The sequence below is a fragment of the Rhinolophus ferrumequinum genome, chromosome 19 (assembly GCF_004115265.2).
Source record: "Rhinolophus ferrumequinum isolate MPI-CBG mRhiFer1 chromosome 19, mRhiFer1_v1.p, whole genome shotgun sequence".
Taxonomy (NCBI): Eukaryota; Metazoa; Chordata; class Mammalia; order Chiroptera; family Rhinolophidae; genus Rhinolophus; species Rhinolophus ferrumequinum.
In genome coordinates, this window is record NC_046302.1 from 57518408 (window position 1) to 57537364 (window position 18957).

General features: G+C 48.7%; 1 protein-coding gene across 1 annotated transcript in view; it reads left to right on the plus strand.

Annotated features, from left to right (window-relative positions):
- The window catches only part of ZNF407 (zinc finger protein 407), a 373176-nt gene extending 354495 nt beyond the window's left edge, over positions 1-18681 (plus strand). The window contains 1 exon segment of the mRNA XM_033087370.1: positions 16207-18681. Coding sequence (XP_032943261.1) covers positions 16207-17534 — 1328 coding nt within the window. The 3' untranslated portion in view covers positions 17535-18681.
- The last annotated feature ends 276 nt before the right edge of the window (positions 18682-18957 follow it).

The following is an 18957-nucleotide window of genomic DNA, read 5'->3' on the forward strand; positions in this document are numbered from 1 at the left end:
AATTCTGGTACTTAAAGTCACTCCAACAGAAGGGTAAGCTCGGCCACCGCCAATCCATGAGCATCAGCGCGGTTCTGTTCTGACTCCGCCAGTCAAATCCATTACAAGCAGAACAAACAGCGCCTGCCTTTGGTTCAGCCCCTTGAATGCCTGTGCGAAGAATCCACATGTTAAGCTCATGGCCTCCCTTTCTTAATATTGTCTTTTCATAATGTTGAATTTTAGACTGATTTTAAAAAAAACCAAAAAACGCTTTTCTCCAGGTACACATTTTCCATGAAGGTTTGAGCTTACAAAGTCTCTTACCGGGATGTGATGCTTTCCTCCCGATGTCCCTTGTCCTCTGTCCTTCAACATGCCCAAGCTCAGTTGAGGCCAAATGAATGGTGTTCGTGGCCGTGTGTTTGTTGACTGAAAAGAAATGCGTCCTTCTTTATGGATAAGGCTGTATCCAGAATCCAGGCTAATTTCACATATATGAGTTACAATATTTAGGATTCTGATTCTACAAATAAATAATTCAAAGAGTGGGACAAGGAAACCAAAACTGAATAATAAAAGTGTGATTTAAGGAAGAGCCAAGATCAGTGAGGTGGGCTGCCTAAGTTATCATTTTAGGGGTGTTTGTTCAGATGGTGTATGGGGAAAATTGACGTGCAAGGCTGTTCTTGGTGGTTTAATCACTAGTAGGACACTGTCAGAATAAGAGCAGAAAAAGAAATAGTGTTTGTTTCGAGATACTAGTAAGAGAGGTCTCGACAGCAGAAATTCCTCCAGACACACAAAAACGCAGGCTCAGCCTGTGCTCAGAGGCCAGTTTTCAAGTGGAGGTGGCACAACACAAGGTCCCGGACAGCTCTGTGGCGGCACCCTGGTCCCTGGGCCGTCTGCAATCAGAGGGCTGCATTTTAAAGCACGTTTCCATGATGGAGGCTTTCCCAGGAGGTATTTTTCCTTCATTTTCTGTATGTGATTTTTCGGCTGGACTTTGTGGAATTTCTGTTAAGAATTTCAGATATATAATAATATTTTTAAAGGTGTAATTTCTGCCTATAGATACCTTGGCATCCTGTAAATGAAGTAAGACAACAGCTGTTAGATCACCAGGGTAAGACAGACGTACAGCGCAGTCATCAAATGGACACATATAGAAGCTGAGATGTACAGTAATACTCTCTCTGTTTTGCCCTTTGGCAATTCAGCTTTGAGTTTCTTTCAGCCGCAAATGAGGAATTAATTCAGTACTGTCACTCTGATTGTCTTGCGACTCCAAGAAAGAGTGGGATGTATTTGTTCAGAAAACTACTTGATGACATTTCATAGTGAATAGAAGTGAAGTTAAACGTACGAATTTCCATATTTCGATGAACATCATTCCAAGTTTCCCATACCTTCCTTTCCTTCTTTCTATTAATGAAGCCACTAATCAGATAGTGTTGTATTCTGATTTTTATATAAAATATGGCGTGTTGCTATTCCTAACTCATTAACCAGGTGCTCTAAAGAGAAATTGCCAGAACTGCATCCCCGTGTTAGTGATGGACCCTCGGCTGATGTGTGTCCTGGTGTGTCCACTATGGCGTGGGGTCTGTGCATCCTCTTCTGGTGTTCTGTCTATTTGCTACTCCCAGCAGTTTTCTAGTTTGAAGGGTAAATCCCACGGTCCTCCTGGGAATACAGTACCAATGGGAGACCTCACTCCAGTCTTCGTGGGCCTTTTGACACTTGGCATGGTTGCTCACCCTCTTCTATCTTGCCTTCCAAGAACCCAGGTCTTGCCAGTCTGGTCATCCTGAGCAGCTCTGACTTTGCTCCAATTGTCAAGGTCCCCGGGGTCTCTTTACTCAACTTGGTTCTCTTCTCTCAGCCTCCTATGGTCTGCCTGGGTGATTCCACCCTTCAGTTATTTTGGACCTCTGCCTGTGTTCTGGCGACAGCCAGATGTGCCGTTTCCGACTAAGCCCAGCTTCCCCCGGTCCCAAACGTGCTGCTGGTAAGAACTGACGAGACGCCTCTTCTCGGTTCTCCCACGGGAATCTACTTCTCAGCTTGACTTCTAAATTGAGAGCCGCGCTCGTGAGCTGGTGTTGGAATCCTTCACATTTTGTGCCTTTTAAAAAGTCAACTAGATAATTTTCATACATTTTATAATAATGTTTAAAATGTTTGCTTTGTTTTGAAATGACAAGATAAGAGAGCTTGCTGTTTGCAAGCACTTATTTGCAAATCACTTATTCTGCTTGTGCACAGTCATTTTTGAAAATTTAAATTGATGTTTTCTTTCTCTTTGGGATATGATATTGTATATATATGGATGTAACACTTCCCCTTCTGATTGGCCTTTGAAGTGTGGTTACAGAGTGCTGGCTGCCTGCTGTGTCTTCCCACGGGGTAGGGAGGAGCTCTGTGCACTTTTGTATTAGTCGGGCACTGCTCCATCCCCTTCGCGGGGGCTCCCCCCACGACCTAGTCACCTCCCAAAGGCCCCACCTGCCAACACCGTCGCCTGTCACAGACGAACTTGGCGGACACAGCCGTTCCGCCTGTAGCACAGCTTCTGCACTTCATGCCCCCCACACTCTGATGCCTCCGCGCCCCACGGTGTTGACTGTTGATTGGTCAAGCACCCTCTACCTCCTGCCCCTCCATCCTTGCCCTTTTGGGGGTTTTGGTGTTAAGCATCACCCCGTTGGCTACTGGCCTGTTTTGTCTCTGGGGACACCGTGCTCTGTTACCATCTCCTCAGCCACTTCAGGTCAAGTCCTCCCTGCTGCCCTCTGACCTTGCCAGGCGTTAAGACAGTTGCAGTCTCCTGGCTTCCGGTGGGGAGCTCCTGCACCCAGCCTCACCCCGTGGGTGTGAAGGAGCCATCTGTCCCCCATCAACCCTGCCTGCAGCACAGCACCACCTCTGAGTTCCAGTAAAGTCCGACTCACTCCGATGGCCTGCCTGCATGACGGTGTGTCCGTCTGCCGGGTCCTCTCGTGGAACAGTTAGTTCTCTGAGGACTCTCCTGCCATCTCCAGATAAAGCCATGCCAGCAGGCCCACTTCCCTCCGCTTTTTCATTGTTTGTCTCCTGTCTGTCAACACATGCCCGCTGTAGCTGCCATGCGTGTCCCGGCGGCACTGGGTGGGCGTCTCAGTGGCTGCTCACTGTGGCTGCTGTTGTGACGTGGGGCTCAGGGCTTCTTGTCTGCCACCAGAGAGGCCCTGCGCCTTCCCCACTGGCCTCAAGCCACCAAAAGGCCCCCAGTCTCATGTTACCCCTCCACTTGGGGGTGTCAGGGCCGGTCTGGTTACCAGCTTCCCCTCTGGCTAGGTAAGCATTGCTGCTACCACATCTCTCGTGACCTTCCACAGCATTCCCTGCCATTGGGACATTTTCCCAGGCCCTGCCTGGACCATCACCCTGTGCCACCTGCCACTCAGGACGCGTCCTGTTTCCCTGCCAGGTGGTGAGCCAGCTCCAGGCCCCTGTCTTACTGCCTGCTTTCCTAGACCCACTGGGCCTAGTCCCAGAGCCACCGGGCCTGCCCAGGTCCTCCAAGAAGAGGAAGCTAAGGCAGGTTAGACAGACAGGAGACTCATGAAGGCCAACCCTTGTGAGGGAGAGGGGAGGGACATAGGGGACGGGGACACAGCCCTGGGGAGGAAGCAGAGGGAGAAAGGAGGGTCCCGTGGGCAAGACGCCAGGGCCACGAGCCGGAATCACGGAGCAGAGAAGCCCCCCGACTGGCAGATAGGCCTGACCTACTGTGCCGCCTGTGCTCAGTGTCAGGGGTGCGCCCTGGGGAAGCCGCGGTGGGTGGAGCACAGACAACAGTGGGGGCTGGAGGCATGCGTTTCCACAACCACCTCACTGTCTTTCTAAATAAACTATGACCAATTCCATTTTCTTTGGGTCTTGTTCATCGAGATTTCACTCTCAGGTAGTATGATATACAATTGCAAACAGAAATAAAGGTACTGACAGGCGGGTGCTACCCATAGGAGTCTGGGCAGGTTCAAATATCTGGGTAATTGCGAAGAAAACTCATGCTCGTTTTGTGTTTGAGGGGACCAAAGAGGCGCATGGACAGAGCTGGGGCTAGAGTGAATCACAGGGTGTCACAGAGTTCAGCCTCTCCACCCGGCCCCAAGCTGGCAGGCTCTCACTTAACACATCTGGGCAAAGCAGTTGTTTGTCAGATTCCTGAAAATATGTCAGTCACCAGGACTGTCTGTTTTGATAGGTTCGTGAATATTCAGAATTTCTGTTCTCAGCTTCAGTAGGCCGAGAATCCGAATCTCAGTCATTCACAGGGATATTAGAAACCCTGGTTGCGGTCCTCTCTGCAATATCGCCAGAAAGTGACCGTCACGCCTTTCCTAATGGCAGGTCATTGCGGAGGCGTTGTTTCATTTTTGAATTGGTATTTTTGAAGTAAAGTTTCCTTCCCTGTAACTTATCTCTGTTGCTCCTGCTGTGCCCTCTAGAGCCGTGTCGAATGAATCTATTTTGTTTCTACATGATAGAAACAAATATCTGAAGGCTTAAAACATTTTTTATGCATTTCCAAGTCCCTAATTATTTTAGTTTCTCTCCTCTGTATTCATGACTGTCTGTCAGTGTTTCTCTTAAAACGCGGATCCCAAACCTACCCGTCACCCTGTGTAGTCGACCATGTGCCATCCTCCTGTCACCTTTCCTTCTGAGCTCTGCGTGTGGTGATGCAGCCACAGCACTGCGCTGACCTTACAGGCAGTTACCACTTGGGAGTCCTTTTCTCTCCAGCCCGCTGTGAGCAATCTTTGTTCTTTACTCCAAATTGCAAGATTTTAGATATGTTCGCATTAAGTGTAATTTTGTTACATTTGCAGTATGCTTCAACTATTTTAATTATACAAGATTATTCTACATATTCACATATATTAGTTGCATTACATACCAGTGTCACATGATCTGGCCTGAATTATGATGCATTTCCCTTCAAACACTGATAACACGACCTCACATTTGTTGAGCCCTGGCTGCGTGTCAGGTACAGTGAGTGTTAAGCATTTTACATGGACTGTGTCACTCTTCAAGACCATAATTCTTATAACTCCTATTTCATAGATTAAGATTCCAAGATATAAGGAATTCGGGTAACTGTCTAGAACTATGGATGGTCTGAGATTTTCCCAACTTGCAAACTAGTAAGTTACCCCGCCACGTTCATGGACGCTGGCAGAAGACACAAGATTCCTGGGTCAAAGACAAAGGGCATTATTACTCACAGCAGTAATAGCAATAACAGTAACCGGAGGGTCCGCATCTGCCCTGGGTCCTCAAATCCCAACTCGCACAGGTGACTTGAAGAGACTCTGTGACATCTGCACACACAGCCTCAGGAGAGCCATCTGAACTCAGGGCAAGGAGCTGACCAGTCCTTTGCCCAGAGGGATACTTGTTTGTATGGTACTGGGCAATAAATAAATCTGCCCTTTGCTCCAGAAGCATCCTTTAAAAGGTAATCTAAGATAAAGGCAGTCAGTGCCTCCGCTCACCAGCTGGGCAGGAGCACAAGAGGTCACGGGGATTCTCTTCCAAGTGTGGCTTGCTCAGACGGAGTCCAGTCCAGGCATCGATTGCACGGTTCACACTCCTTCTCTTTATTAGAAGGATCTTAAAGGTGATCCAGCCCTTCCATCCTTTCCCTTTATTTTCCAGTGAACATCTGTATAAAGGAAGGTCCTTGTCCTCTTTTTAAAGCAGTATTCATTGAGGCCTATTGTGTGCCACGCATCGGAGAAGCATGGAAATAATGGCGTTCCAGGAGCACGCGGGCTAGTGGAAAAGATGGGTATTTTGTGAACAGTTATAATTCAGTATGTCAGAGGTATTTACAAAGGGCTCTGAGAGTGTCTACTTAATTTCTTTATAAAACCTGAAGTGACTTTCGAATTAAAGAAAGTACAACTTGAAAAGATATAAGTACCTAATTTCCTGTGGATGAGTTTTAATATGGTTGCCTTAGAACTTTGATATTCATGTCATGTTTATTGAGAAACTAATAGGTCATAAATGTGACAAACCACATTTAGGGAACCTGAAAATTCTAGCAGCCGTCATGCTCCTAATTTTCACAGTGGGTATCTGTTTTTCTAAGTCTGTTACTAACTGAAATGCGTCCTTGCCTTTCTGTGCCGCATACTGACTCGTCCTCGGGACTGTCAATGGTGTGATCTTACTTTGCATCGTGAGAACTCTTACTGAGGCACAGAAATCATAGGAGAGCCACATAAATAGGGGAGGAGATCTTATTTGAGGTTCTAGGGAGAGAGAAGAACAACTGGAATGGAAACTCTAGACCTCGGAAGTTTTAGAGCTGTTAACGATTCCTTCAATAGCATATGGTTTAAACACTTTGACAGCTGTTAAAGAACTAACAAGTGTCGCTCAAGCATTGGGTGTCCTCAGTTTTATTGCTGCTGTAAAGCACTAGCCTGGGTCCAGGTGAGAGGCCTGGCAGGGCTTCTGTTCAGGGGGCACCTGGTGAACCCCATGGAGAGCAGAGACCATCCATCATCTCTTACTTGAATCCCACACTACCAGCCCTGATATAGGGTCACTTCATGAAATCATCAGGTGCAGCTCCTGGTGTAGGAGTCTGCGTTCATTCTTGATTGGCTTTGCCTCCTCAAGCATCAAGATGAGGCATTTGTTGATCCACAGAGAAGCACGTTGGCAAAGGGAAGGAAGATGCCTCCTCTTCTGTCATAAGTGAGCTTGGGGAGCCTGCCTTCTGCTGTTTCTTGTCCCAGGAGCTCCACCCATGCCAAGCATGCAGCTTTGTTTGATTGACTCTAGAAGGTTCCAGGGCAAGAGGTGGCCCAGCAAAACACATCCTGAGCTCTTCTTTCCTAAGCCTGTTAATGGTGATTTCAAGTGGGCACCAGTAGTGTGTCCATATGAACCTGGGCATTACTGTTTAATGTCACCATGCTTCTTATGGGGGCTCCTGAGTTTTGATTACATGTGGTGGTTTGAATTTCCAACTTGTTCAAGTCCCCATTCCCCATACAAAACACTCGGGCGGGGGTTCCACGCAGCGCATGTCTATTACCTGACACCGTAGTACGACTGTCCAGGGGTTCCATGTGCTGTGTGTCTGTTACCTGAAGCCACAGTATGACTGTTTTCTTGTGTGCTTCTTGTGGAGTGACACCTTCATCTGGGGATGCAGCGCTGCAAATCGGGCTGGCAGCACGTGCTGGTCATGTGTCCCGCCCGTCTGAGAGCAGCACCAGACTCTGCGCAGCCGTTGAGTAGAAAAGCAAAGTAGTGCTGCCCAGTTAACAAAGCCCTTCAACTCCTTAGCGACTAATAACCACTTCAGAGAAACCGTTTCCCAGTTTTCCCCTGACACAGCCCAGTGGACCCGTGTGATGCCGTGCTTAGCCGTGTCCCCCGACCATATTATCACCTCACTAGACCTTGTGCCCCCTTTTCAAACGTTCACCATGGCGATTTGCTTGAGCACACACACGGCATGCATCGCTATGCAGACACAGACACCTTTGAAGTCAGTCACGTGTCTCCCTGCTGTCACCTGGGGACAGCTTTGTCCACTCAGGTGTGCATTTCCACACGTCCCCTCTGGGCTGGCCCGGCCAGGTGTGTGCCAGGGAAACTGCTCAGTTACCCTCTGTCTCGTAAACCTGAGGTTTCAATTACTGGCATTTCACTCAGCGTTTTAATTTGTGAGTTTGTTTTTATTCATTCCGCTCATTTCAAAGCAAGAGTTCAAGCCTCCAATTTGTCTTCTGTTTGGTATTTTTAACCAGTTTTGAACTTCACTTGACCAGGTGTATAGATAGATATTCGGCAGTTTTACCCTAGGACTCTAACTTAGGTGTTTAGAAGGAAAGCAGATTGTAGTCTTCCCCGGTGCCAGAGGAAACGCAGCTCTGGTTTTCACCTTGACCACAGCCCTGCTGCTGCCTCCGCTCTGCCCTCGTGTGCAGAGGCCGGCGGGGGGGGGGGGGGGGGGGGGCGGCCGTCGACCAGGACACACTGGACACTGTCCCTGAGTCAGCGTCCCTGTGGATCTGAGGAACAATCAATGACCGTCGCTTGCTCGGACTTTCACAGACTCAGTCCGAACGTTCTGAGTTGCCTCGGTTTACCCTGCTTGTTCTAGAAGTTCTCTGAGCTTGGTGGGCAGGCTTTCAGTGCGGGAGCCTCCTCAGCACTTGGTGGCTGCACCCAGGTGACGAGTGGCCTCCGGCACCGTCTCCAGGTGCTGTGTGTGGAGCCTCGTGGCGAGCCTGACCTTGCCGTCCCGCGCACACGACGCTCAGGGCGCCCGCACACACAGCCGCCTGCCTGGCCGATGGCCGCGCTCTGCCCGCACGCAGAGCCGTCTTAATGTGTGCAGAAGCACCGCATTGTTCTGCGTGTACAGCGGCAGCTGCCGCATTCGGCTGTGAGCAGATGTTAGGCCTCCAAAAGCTTGGCTGATAATTAAAATACTAACAGTGAGCGTTTTACCCCAGCTGCGGGTTCTGTTTACTGTAAATTTGGTTTTAATGGTGCCTCTGTGCGCTTATGAGGAGTGCTTTGCTCTCTGCCTTCATACAGAAGTGTCTGCAATGAAGACAAATGTCTGTTTCCTCTCGTTTCCTCAGGAAAGCTAGGAAGATGCTGCAATCCACAGGAAATCTGAACATGCTACAAAAATGAACGTGATCTTTTTATAGGGTTTGCCAGGAAAACAAAAGGAGACGAGTTTAACCTGCCTCTTAGCCCCTCGAGTCAGCCTTGTTGCAGGCGGGCCCTGCTAACGACTGGCCTTGTTTGCATGATGTTACTTTTTAAAGTGCACGTGTACAACTTGTGAACAATAGGGCTTGTCGCCTAAGGCTGTATTATCTGTATTAAAGGTTTTACAGACTGTCGGAGGACATTTAGGAAAGGTTGCCGGGCTCCCTAATTTCTGGATTCCGTAACACAGAAGAGAGTGAACGTCCTTCAGTCAGGCGCAGGTGGTCTTCCCGTCAGGGACTGGGCTGCGTTTGTCTGGAATCCTCGACAGCCTCAGGGAGGCCCCTCCGGGGCCCTGAGCTCCTGAGTGCAGGAGTGTGGTCCCACGTCACCCAGGGCCACCCACTTCCCGGGAAGTGGACGTCCTAGAATGGGGCACGGAAGCGTCCGAGGCCGCCTCCCAGCGGCCGGGGGCTGCCCTCAACACCCCCGTGTACAGAGCCAAGCGCAGAGTGTCTGGACGCCTGCCAGCCCCTCCCTCACTGTGTCCCAGGCAGGACCCCAGGCTTGGAGCACTTCCTGCTAGTAAATCTACTGGCTGTTTGTAGGACGTGCTCCTCATGAGACAATGACAAGATCAGAGCACTTTACAGTCCAACTCCAGAGTCCCGTTCCGTCACATGCACCCGCAGCCTCTGCGGCAGCTCAGACACAGTTCACAGGCCGTCCCCTCAGCTCCCTCCCACCAGCAGTCAGGATGGCCTGCGGAGACTCTTCCCAGCTTCCTGAGTGAGATTTGTGTGCATGGCTCCCAATACTGTGAGGTCTTCATGCACGGAAATGAGAACGTATACCTGAGGGTCTGATATAACACAAATTTCTCAGGGTTTGTGACTTTAAAGGTAAAATATTGTCTTTTATTCTTTGTCACTCTTCAGTGCCCATGGAAATAGCGAGGCCCATGGAGACTACTCATGGTAGAGTTGGAAACCTGGCCAATCACGTATTTCCAACTTGAGAGAAAATTTATTCTTGGTTTTCTCTGAATATCTTAGAATTTCTTTCAGGGATTTAGATGATTATCTTCGATCACTAGCAATCTAATGGTAACAGAAAAAAAGGACTAAAACTTTTGTTACCTAGTTTGTGTCTAAGCTTACTGGCAGTATTCAGTAAAAATTCATGGTGTATCATATAAAATTGTATATTTGAACTTACGTAATAGAGCCTCTCAGAAACGATGTGGACTTCAGTTATTTCACAGAAAAATAAGTTTTCTCATCCCTTTTTGCAAAATAATGGCCTTCACGAAATCGAGACAGAGCAGACTTTTACCGTAACTCTTTATCATACACCTTTTGTATGTTCATTTGTGGTATGAAGCAGATAGCAGCCCAAGTGCCTTTCAGGTGTCGTTATTATGTTGTGATACATCCTAGGCTAGCTCATCGCAGCTTAGCTTTCAGAGCTCCCCAGACAGCTCTGTGCTCTGAAACAGCTCTCAACTAGTGTAGCTGTCATTCAGCAAGCATGCCAAAGACAAAACCTAATTTCAATTTTGTATCTCCAATAACCTAAATATTTCTAATTGTGTGTGAATTTTATTAACACTGACCAGAACGCATTTCTAATCCTTGAAAATAATAGAAAATAGGGTACCGATCATCCTTTGTTTTCTCAAAAAAAAAAAAAAAGTGATGGCAAAATTGTCATTTCGGAATGGGGATACAAGAGCAAGAGGTTACTATAACCTGTGTTGCGATTATACACCAGGTTGGAAGTCCCTCTGCAATCCACTTATTGGTGGTTTCCTTCAGGACCATGAGGCGTGCAGAGCGTTCTGTGTGGGCTGTTCTCCCTCACGTGCCAATGAACATGGAAGGAACTCACCTCCCACACCCAGTGGGAGCCTGTTAGGGGCAACCTGCAGCATAGCAGGTAATTATTATTGTCCAAAAAGTGAATACATTATAGAGCAATTATCGTTATCGATTTGACTGGCTACACTATTGGTGACTGCCGTTGCAAGAATAATTTATTTCTTGCTTTGAAATTTCTAGAAGGTTATATTTCATTGATTTTAATTTGTCATTTTTCCTGCTTTACGTGAGAAATGTATAAGCTTTTGTGACATTAAAATATGGCTCTAATTTATTAGCATAATCTGTTAATATTGTTTCATTTTAATAGACATTAAGTATGATTTCTTAACATTCTTGTTAAAATTACATCTTAAAATTGAAGTCAAGAAAAATTAAATGTGGATTAAGAATCACAATGTCATATGTGCTCCAAATTTTTGTATGAAAAGAATTACTTTTTTAACTGCATCATATTCAAGGTGCTTTAATTATGACAATAAGCCAACCTAGTTGCCTTTTTACATTCAGTGCCCTCCCAAAATATAAAATCTGAACCACACATGGTGTCTGAGATGTAACCTAACACTGTGTCAATATGTAATATCGTTTCAGGAGAAGCTTAGAAATTTGTAATAAATGCTGCCCGGTAGCAACAAAGTGGCTTATGCAGGATATTAGCGCAAGCAAGCTTCCCTAACAGCGGACAGATGCGTCAGGCGACTCACCCACACAAGGCTTTTTCATGCCATCTTTATCTGCTACGCGATGCATGAAATCTACTTTCAGTTTTAGAACTGCGAGCAACCTTTGACCCCTTGAGTGGAGATACAATGTGACCTTTCTATTGTCATCGGCTTTCATTCTCCTGAAAATTCTATGAATTTTTATTACAATTTTTTTTTTTTTAAACCAAGCTGATGCTTCAACAAATTACTTGACGCAGATGAGATGAAGTTGTTGAAGGGGTGTTAGATAAGTTTTACAGCCCGCGCGCGCCACCGAGGACGCTGGGCCCGGGTGTCCTGCAATGTCACCCGGCAGTAACTGCTGAGCCTACTATTGGATAAATACATCATTTTATGGAACATTGATTGTTCTATAAACCCAATGGAGTATTATGCTCTATGATCAAACCATTTAGATTGTGTGTAGAGCACAGAAAATGCCATATTCAGGATGGTACTAAAAGTGCCATTTGTGTATTTTATGGATGTCATTACAGGGGAAACTTCTCTCTGTAGGCCCTGTTTACTGCAAAATTTTTTAGTCTATAATGACATTTTTCATTCACAACGTATGCCTTCAAGAGAGGGGGCCCTTGTTTTATTTGTTTCATTCGAGTTTACTGCACAAATTCTGTACATTTTAATTAAATGTAAGCTTAACAAAAGCATAAGGTATTTATTCTGTGGGAAAAAATGATGACAGTAAGGAAAGAATAACACACACACAAAAAGGAAGCAGTCAGGTACTAAACCCTATTTGTAGCTTCCCAGAAGCACAGCAGACAGAGCCATTAGCACGGTTTTGGGGAGTCGGGTCCCGTCTACAGCTTAACCCCTGCGCTCCTGCAGGGCAGAGTTTGTGATTTTCAGCTCTAGGGACGTTCTCTTCGAAAAGGACAAATATGAGGAAACTGAGCTTCATAATGATCTTCGGGAGAAGTAAGCCTAATTAGGAATCATTTCCCCGAAAACAAATTCTCAACCCTCAAAAAAGCCCTTCTCATTTCTGCTCAGTGGTAAATGTTCAATGCATTTAGCTCCGAGAAGGGAGTATAATAAAAATATCTCTGTGCTCATGGAAGCAAATGAGCAGGGAGTCAGAATTTCATAAACAGGCACGAGGCTGCATTTTAACTTCATTTGCACCTTCTACACAAAGCCGCTTATTGTCCTGTTGGAAACAGATCCAGAAAAGGCTGCTTTAGACACGCTGTCTGATTAGCTACTGTAACTGTACTGAAACCTGACATTGCCTTTGAAGGGTGTAAAGTGCAATACAAATATTATGTTGGGCCTCCGTGCTCCATTAAAGACGTGTGCAATTTTGGAGCTATCATGGTGACTAAGCAGGTAAGGATAAAACCTGTACAAAGTTCCTCTTTTCCAGATACCACATCCATTGGGCCATTTGCATTGCTGAGCTTTACAGTTCATATTTACTGGAAAGACCTCAAAAATTGAAGTTGATGTGCCCAGTAAATTCTTGGTCATAGCCCAGTTAGAATTTAAAGTTACAGTAGAGATTCACATTAGTTTAAATGACACTTGAACTTCTACATAGCTCAACATTAATTCATTATGGTCGAAATGGAAGAATCTTCAGTGGGTGAATCTTTTTCAATCTGATTGAGGCTGTTACATTTTATAGGTGCTATTTTTCAAAGCAGTACTGACAGCACTCGAAGTTATTAAATTGCTGAATCAAAAGCTGGACCTGCACTCGCATTTATGATCTGTGATGGAGCCGCTAGGCTCCCCGGGCTGAGGTTAAGATGTTGGTGTGTTAAGCTTCGTCACACCCCGTGGTGACAGCAGTATTTACCCATGTAGTTTAATGGTCTGGAAGTGGCTTAACCCACCTCTGGATTCAAATAAATTCAGGAAGTAGTTCTGAAGAGCATAATTATCAGTGCTGCGAGGGATTCAGAGGATGATTCTACACCCGAGAGGTTTTCTGTCCACTTGCAGACGAAAGGAGGGAGTGCTTAGACTCGGCAGGGAGCATTTCTTTCCGAGACCACCTATGAATAGGATGTTTGTCCTTTCCCAACCACGGTGGTTTGTCCCGTCTTGTAAAGGCAGTGTGTTCTCTTCTGTAATTAATTAGGGAGCGGGATGATTTGAAGGCTGCCTTCTTTACTTTTGTGTCCATATTGCTTTTCTTTTCTCTTCATACTCTAAATTAGACTGAAAATGACCTTGAAATTCAATCAAGTTCAGGGCGTCAGGAAGACAGACTGGACAGAAACAAGCTGGATCAAGTTCAGAGTGTAATGAAAGGGAGCGAGTGCTGCGTCCTGGGGGGAGAAGTCAGGGTGGGGAGAAGTTGCAAGCAGAGCAGAGGGAGCCCAGCAAGTGCAGCAGGGAAAAGGCCTGGGTCCAGCGGACAGGGGACGGCCGTCCCCCGCAGCTAAGCTCAGGGCGCGTGGAGGTGGGAACATTGTGGTTACCAGGCTCCACAGGGAGCCCTTTCTGACCTCCCTGAGGAGAGAGTGCAGGGGCGCTGAGAGCTGCGAAGAGAACCATGAGATTGGGCTCCGGCACCGAGAGGCGCAGCCCCTTTTGCTGGGATCCCTGCACTTTCACCTAATCTCCCGATTCGACTGAACGTCAGTCTTGCTGAGGGTGTGAGTTTCTTTTGTAAAACAGGAGAAGGGGGCAGTGGGAGATCTCTACAGCGGGCACACCCCAGGCAGGTCGGGTAAAGATCTGGACTGAGTCCCATACAGCTCTCTGTAGGCTCACAGGACCTCTGGAAAGCCTGCAGAGCCGGGGGTAGGAGTGCACGCTGCTCGGGGGCATCAGCCACCACGCACCCCACTATAGGTGTTGAGCCAATGAAACATATCAGGGAGCCAGCTGGTGGCCGGCTTTCGTGGTCCCCAGTTCTCCACCTTGCTGGGAGGGTGAACGAGAGAGAGCAGAGGGGTACTGTCGGTCGGTCGGTCGGTCATTCAGCGAGACTCCTCGACGTCCTGGCCCCTTCTCGGGGAAGCCTTGTCTCACCGTAAAGATGTGAGGGCTTACGTCTGCCTGCTTGGCTAGGACAAGGCCAGGCCTGCTCCACCGCCACCTCTGCCCAGCCCCACGCAGCGTCCTCTGGTCAGGAGATTCAGCCATCACTGAGCGTGTAAACGGAGGGGCTGCTGGAGGCCGTCCCAGTTGACCTCACAGGTCTTTTCCTGACCTCAGAGTCTGTAACTTCATAATCTTTCCAAGACTCGTGTTAAAAGAGTTCTCTGAGAAAGAATGAATGTTAGTTCGTGGTAGTCTTTGTTTTAAAAAGTGGATTACTTACACACTTTACTTTCTCACTGGGAAGCAGAGCCTCAGAGGCTGAAAATCCACCCTGAGAACTCAGCTCTGAGCCACTCCCTTGCCGGTGCTGCAGCAGCACACACCAGCAAGTGCCACCAAGCCGGGGACCCCTCTGCGCCCTGCCCCTTCCAAGTGGGTGGCTCCCTCTGCTGCCCAGTGAAGGAGGGTGCAGTGAGGTGACCCCTGTTATCCCGATTGTTGAGCAAGTGGATGCAGAACGTGAAAACGTCACAGCAGCGTATGTACGGTGGGCCAGGAGCTGGCATTTTTAACACTTACCATGGGACTCCGACTCTGGGACCATTGTCTGTAGTCTGGGTGTGAACCCAGCCCTGTCCTGTCTGCAAATGTCACTTAGCAACTCTGTGGTCCCTGCCTGGGGATGCCTGAGCCCCTGCAGGGAAGGCCGTGCTATGGTCTGTGCTGAAAGAAATGCTTTCTTACGGAGCGACACCAACGTGGTAAACAAGATCCTCTTATCGTTAAGGGATGCTAGCAACAAATAGTCTAATAATTCTTAATCCTTTTCTTTCCTTTGTAAGGTTAAAGTCACTTTTTTAAAAATGTGAGAGTAAAGTGGAATATTTCAAACATGTAGTTGCCATTGAGATGTGGAAATACTAGAGATCGTTTACAGATCATTCTCATGTAGGAGGGAAGGAGGCGATGATAAGAAAACTGACAGAAAACTTAGGATGTAGAAATGAAAACAGCAACTCTGTTCAGAGTCGGTCTCTTTTTCCATGAAAATAAAGATTATAATTTTCAGTCATATTTTACCCTGTCATCTTATTAAACAGGCATTGGCTGTCACAGATGATTCTGGGGGAGACGGGCCCCCTTGCCACGGCTGGCATGGCCGCCCTGCCTTATGTGGCCTCTGCCCTCTGCCCCCTCTCGGGCCTCCAGCCCCTTGATCGTGGTTCTGCTGCCAGAACCTCCTTTCCGTAATACAGAGGACAGCTCAGGTCTCCAGCCCCTGACAACTGTAAGATGGGCTTGAAGCTCTAGTCCCCCAAGTTCATTGCCTGAAACGTGGAGGATGCTCAGTAAGTACTGGTGCCTCACCCTCTTGCAGCTGTGTTGATCAACGGCATAGTTTTAACATTTCATATGCAAGGCCTTTATTCTTTTGGTTGAATAAACAAATGTACCATAGCTAATATTTGGACATTAAAAAAAGATTTTCCTTTGGGTTAGAAGATAAGCTACTGACTGTGTACTGATCTTCACTTACCCCCAGTGACTGAATGTCTTACTAGAAATGGCAACAGTTGAGGGGAGCAACTAGATTTCTTCCCCAGGAACTGGAAGAGCAAAGAGGGGCTGATCAGAGTTGTATTGGGACAGTCACAGCAGGAGTGTGTGAGATGCCCAGGACGTCATGGCTCCTTTGGCACTTGGCAGAGGCGCGCCTGTCAGGGCCGTGAGCACCGCCAGCCTCTGAGTGCCTGGCTCGGGATTCACAGTGATGTTTCTGTTGAGGTTTGAAAGCATCTGCGGAAGAATTGTCTTACTTTTAGGCCTCAAACCCATTTTTCTAGGCTCTAACTGGTCCCTGTCTCCCATAGGCATTGTTTCCAAGTCCTACGAGTGCCGTTTGAAGGGCCAAGGAGCCACGTTCGTGGAGACAGACAGCCCCTTCACCGCGGCCGCGCTGCCCGACGAGTCTCCTGTCAAAGAAAGGCCGCTGCGGAGCCGGCGGACAGCGGTGGCCGAGCAGGTCCAGCAGGTGATCATCATCCAGGGCTACGACGGGGACTTTGCTCTCGACGCCTCCGTGGAGGAGACGGCCGCCGCCACGCTGCAGACACTGGCACTGGCAGGCCAGGTGGCCCGGGTGGTACACATCACAGAAGACGGGCAGGTCATTGCAGCGAGCCCCGGCGGGGCACACCTGGGCGGCGGGGCGCCGGGGCCGGTCCTGCCCGAGCAGTTGGCGGAGGGCGCCACCCAGGTGGTGGTGGTGGGGAGCTCGGTGGAAAGCCCCGGCATGGCCGAGCCCCTCAGCCCAGGTGGCACTGTGATGCAGCAGGGGTCCAAGCAGGAGATTCTCGACCTCAGCGAGGCTGGCATCCCCCAGCCCGACGCGGCCTCTGCCCTGGATGCCCTGCTGTGTGCCGTCACCGAGTTGGGGGGCGCAGAAGGCAGGGCCGGGCCTGATGAGAAAGGCAGGGCCGGCCCCAAAGACGTGCTGGTCCAGCTGCCCAGTCAAGAGGCGCCCCTCGCTGCCACCCAGCCCGATGGCCCTGAGATCCACGTGTTCCAGGACACTGAGGAGAGCCCAGCCTCCATGGAACCTGTGGAGGTGCTGACCCAGGTGGTCCGGCCCTCGGCTGTGATCGCCTCGCAGGAGCGTGCCCAGGTGGCTTTCAGGAAGGTGGTCCAGGGGGTCCTCCAGTTGGCAGTCTGCGATTCGGCCGCGGCAGGCCAGCTCATGAAGGAGGGAGTCACCCAGGTCATTGTGAATGAGGAGGGCACCGTCCACATGCTGGGCAGAGAAGGCTCGCAGATCCTCATGCAGGAGGCCGAGGCCCACGGGCAGCACGTGGCACTGGCCGAGCCCGACGGGGAGATTTCCCAGATCATCGTCACAGAAGAGCTAGTCCAGGCCATGGTCCAGGAGTCCGCTGGCAGCTTCCCTGAGGGCACGACCCATTATATTGTGACCGAACTGCCCCCGGGGGTGCAGGATGAGACGGCCATGTACTCTCACACGGTGATAGAGACGGCCGACTCACAGGACACACTGCAGGCCGGGGCCGCGCTCAGCGCGGAGGCCGTGGTCCCCAGTGGAACCGAACAGTTGACAAGTATGGTCATTTATACGCAAGAGGGCTCCCCGGCAGCCACAATAATTCAGAGCCAAAGAGAGAGTCACGAACTCCAAGAAGCCTGAGGCAGGAATCTTTGTGCTCAGCACAGAGCAGCTGTGGAAAGATCCAGTACACATGGGCACCGGGTCCCCTGAGCAGCTGTGACAGCGGTGGGTTGGAGGACCACCCAACACGCTCTCTCGGCAAGGGTCACACCGATGCTTAGAAGCACATGCAGTCCAGGGACGCACCCACAGAGGGGACCCCGTGCCCAGGGCCACCAGCAGGGCCGGGGGATGGCGACGGAGGCAGGGCCCTCACTGGCCAGTGTTCTGGCTCTTTTGCTAACAGTCTTTCCCTCTGTTGTCACCATTTTGCTGAGGAGAATCCGAGTTTTCTTTTCTGCGTTTTTCCCCCCAGAAATGTTTTCCCATTTCAGTTATCAAAGGACTGTGCCCTCATGGTGGAAATGTAAGAACCGTGTACCTTGCGGCTTGAGACGTACCTCCTCTTGCAGTCCAGCATGTAGCTGTTTACAATTTTTATTATCTATTTGGTTAAAAATTGCAGCTACAAATATTACCATCTTGAAGTCATCCACCCCTGCTCATTGTTTGAAAATGTCAGGATCCCAGGGTCCCCAGACCAAAGGAAGCCCATTCGTTCATCTCACACGGCTGTGTCCTCTCTTCAGACGTGGCAGGTGTATTCCTAGCTCCAGCTGCGTTCCGCCTAAAGGAAGCCTTCTCAAGCCCATGGTTAGGAAAAGCCTTCAAGTTTATATCCCATTAAAATACACTTCGGTTAAGACAACCTGATGCTTCTAATTTTAACTTAGTTTCATACAATAAAGTCTATATATGAAATGTGCACTCTGGAAAATACCGTTCATATCAATATTTCGCTTTTTATAACACGTTTGTTCGTATCACTATCACTTTGCAGGATTGATTTGTAAGTTATGTCAGTGTGAGAGACTAACGCTAACTGAGCACTAGGAACAGAATGCCACGCGCCTGCAGCCCTGGCCGTCGCCCTGACCGGCGTCTGGGTTCAGTCGTGGCTCACTGCAACTTTGGAATGCAAGTTCATGTTCCAATACTTTGTTTCTCGATACAATTGCTCTTCTTCCTTTCTGAGATTGTAAAATAATCCCCTCTCCCCAGTGCACAGGTTGTTTTTGTTCTGTTTCTATTTTCTTTGAAATAAAATGAGAGCATTGAAAGAGAATGATGACGTGTAACTTCCAGCAAGCAGCCCACCGGTGGGCAGCTGCAGACACAAAGGACAACTCACTCCCCTGTGTGACGTGTGCTGCTCCCCCACCCACTTGCAGAGTCCACTGGCTTCTCACCAACAAGCCTGCGACCTGGTGTGGTTTTCGGAGTGTTTGGCATATGACCCAGATACATTCTGGTGACAATAACGTATTCTGTCATGGTTAGTATCTGAAAATTGTGAAGAATACACATGACAGAAAAGGAAGAGAAAATGGTAGCTTTTTCC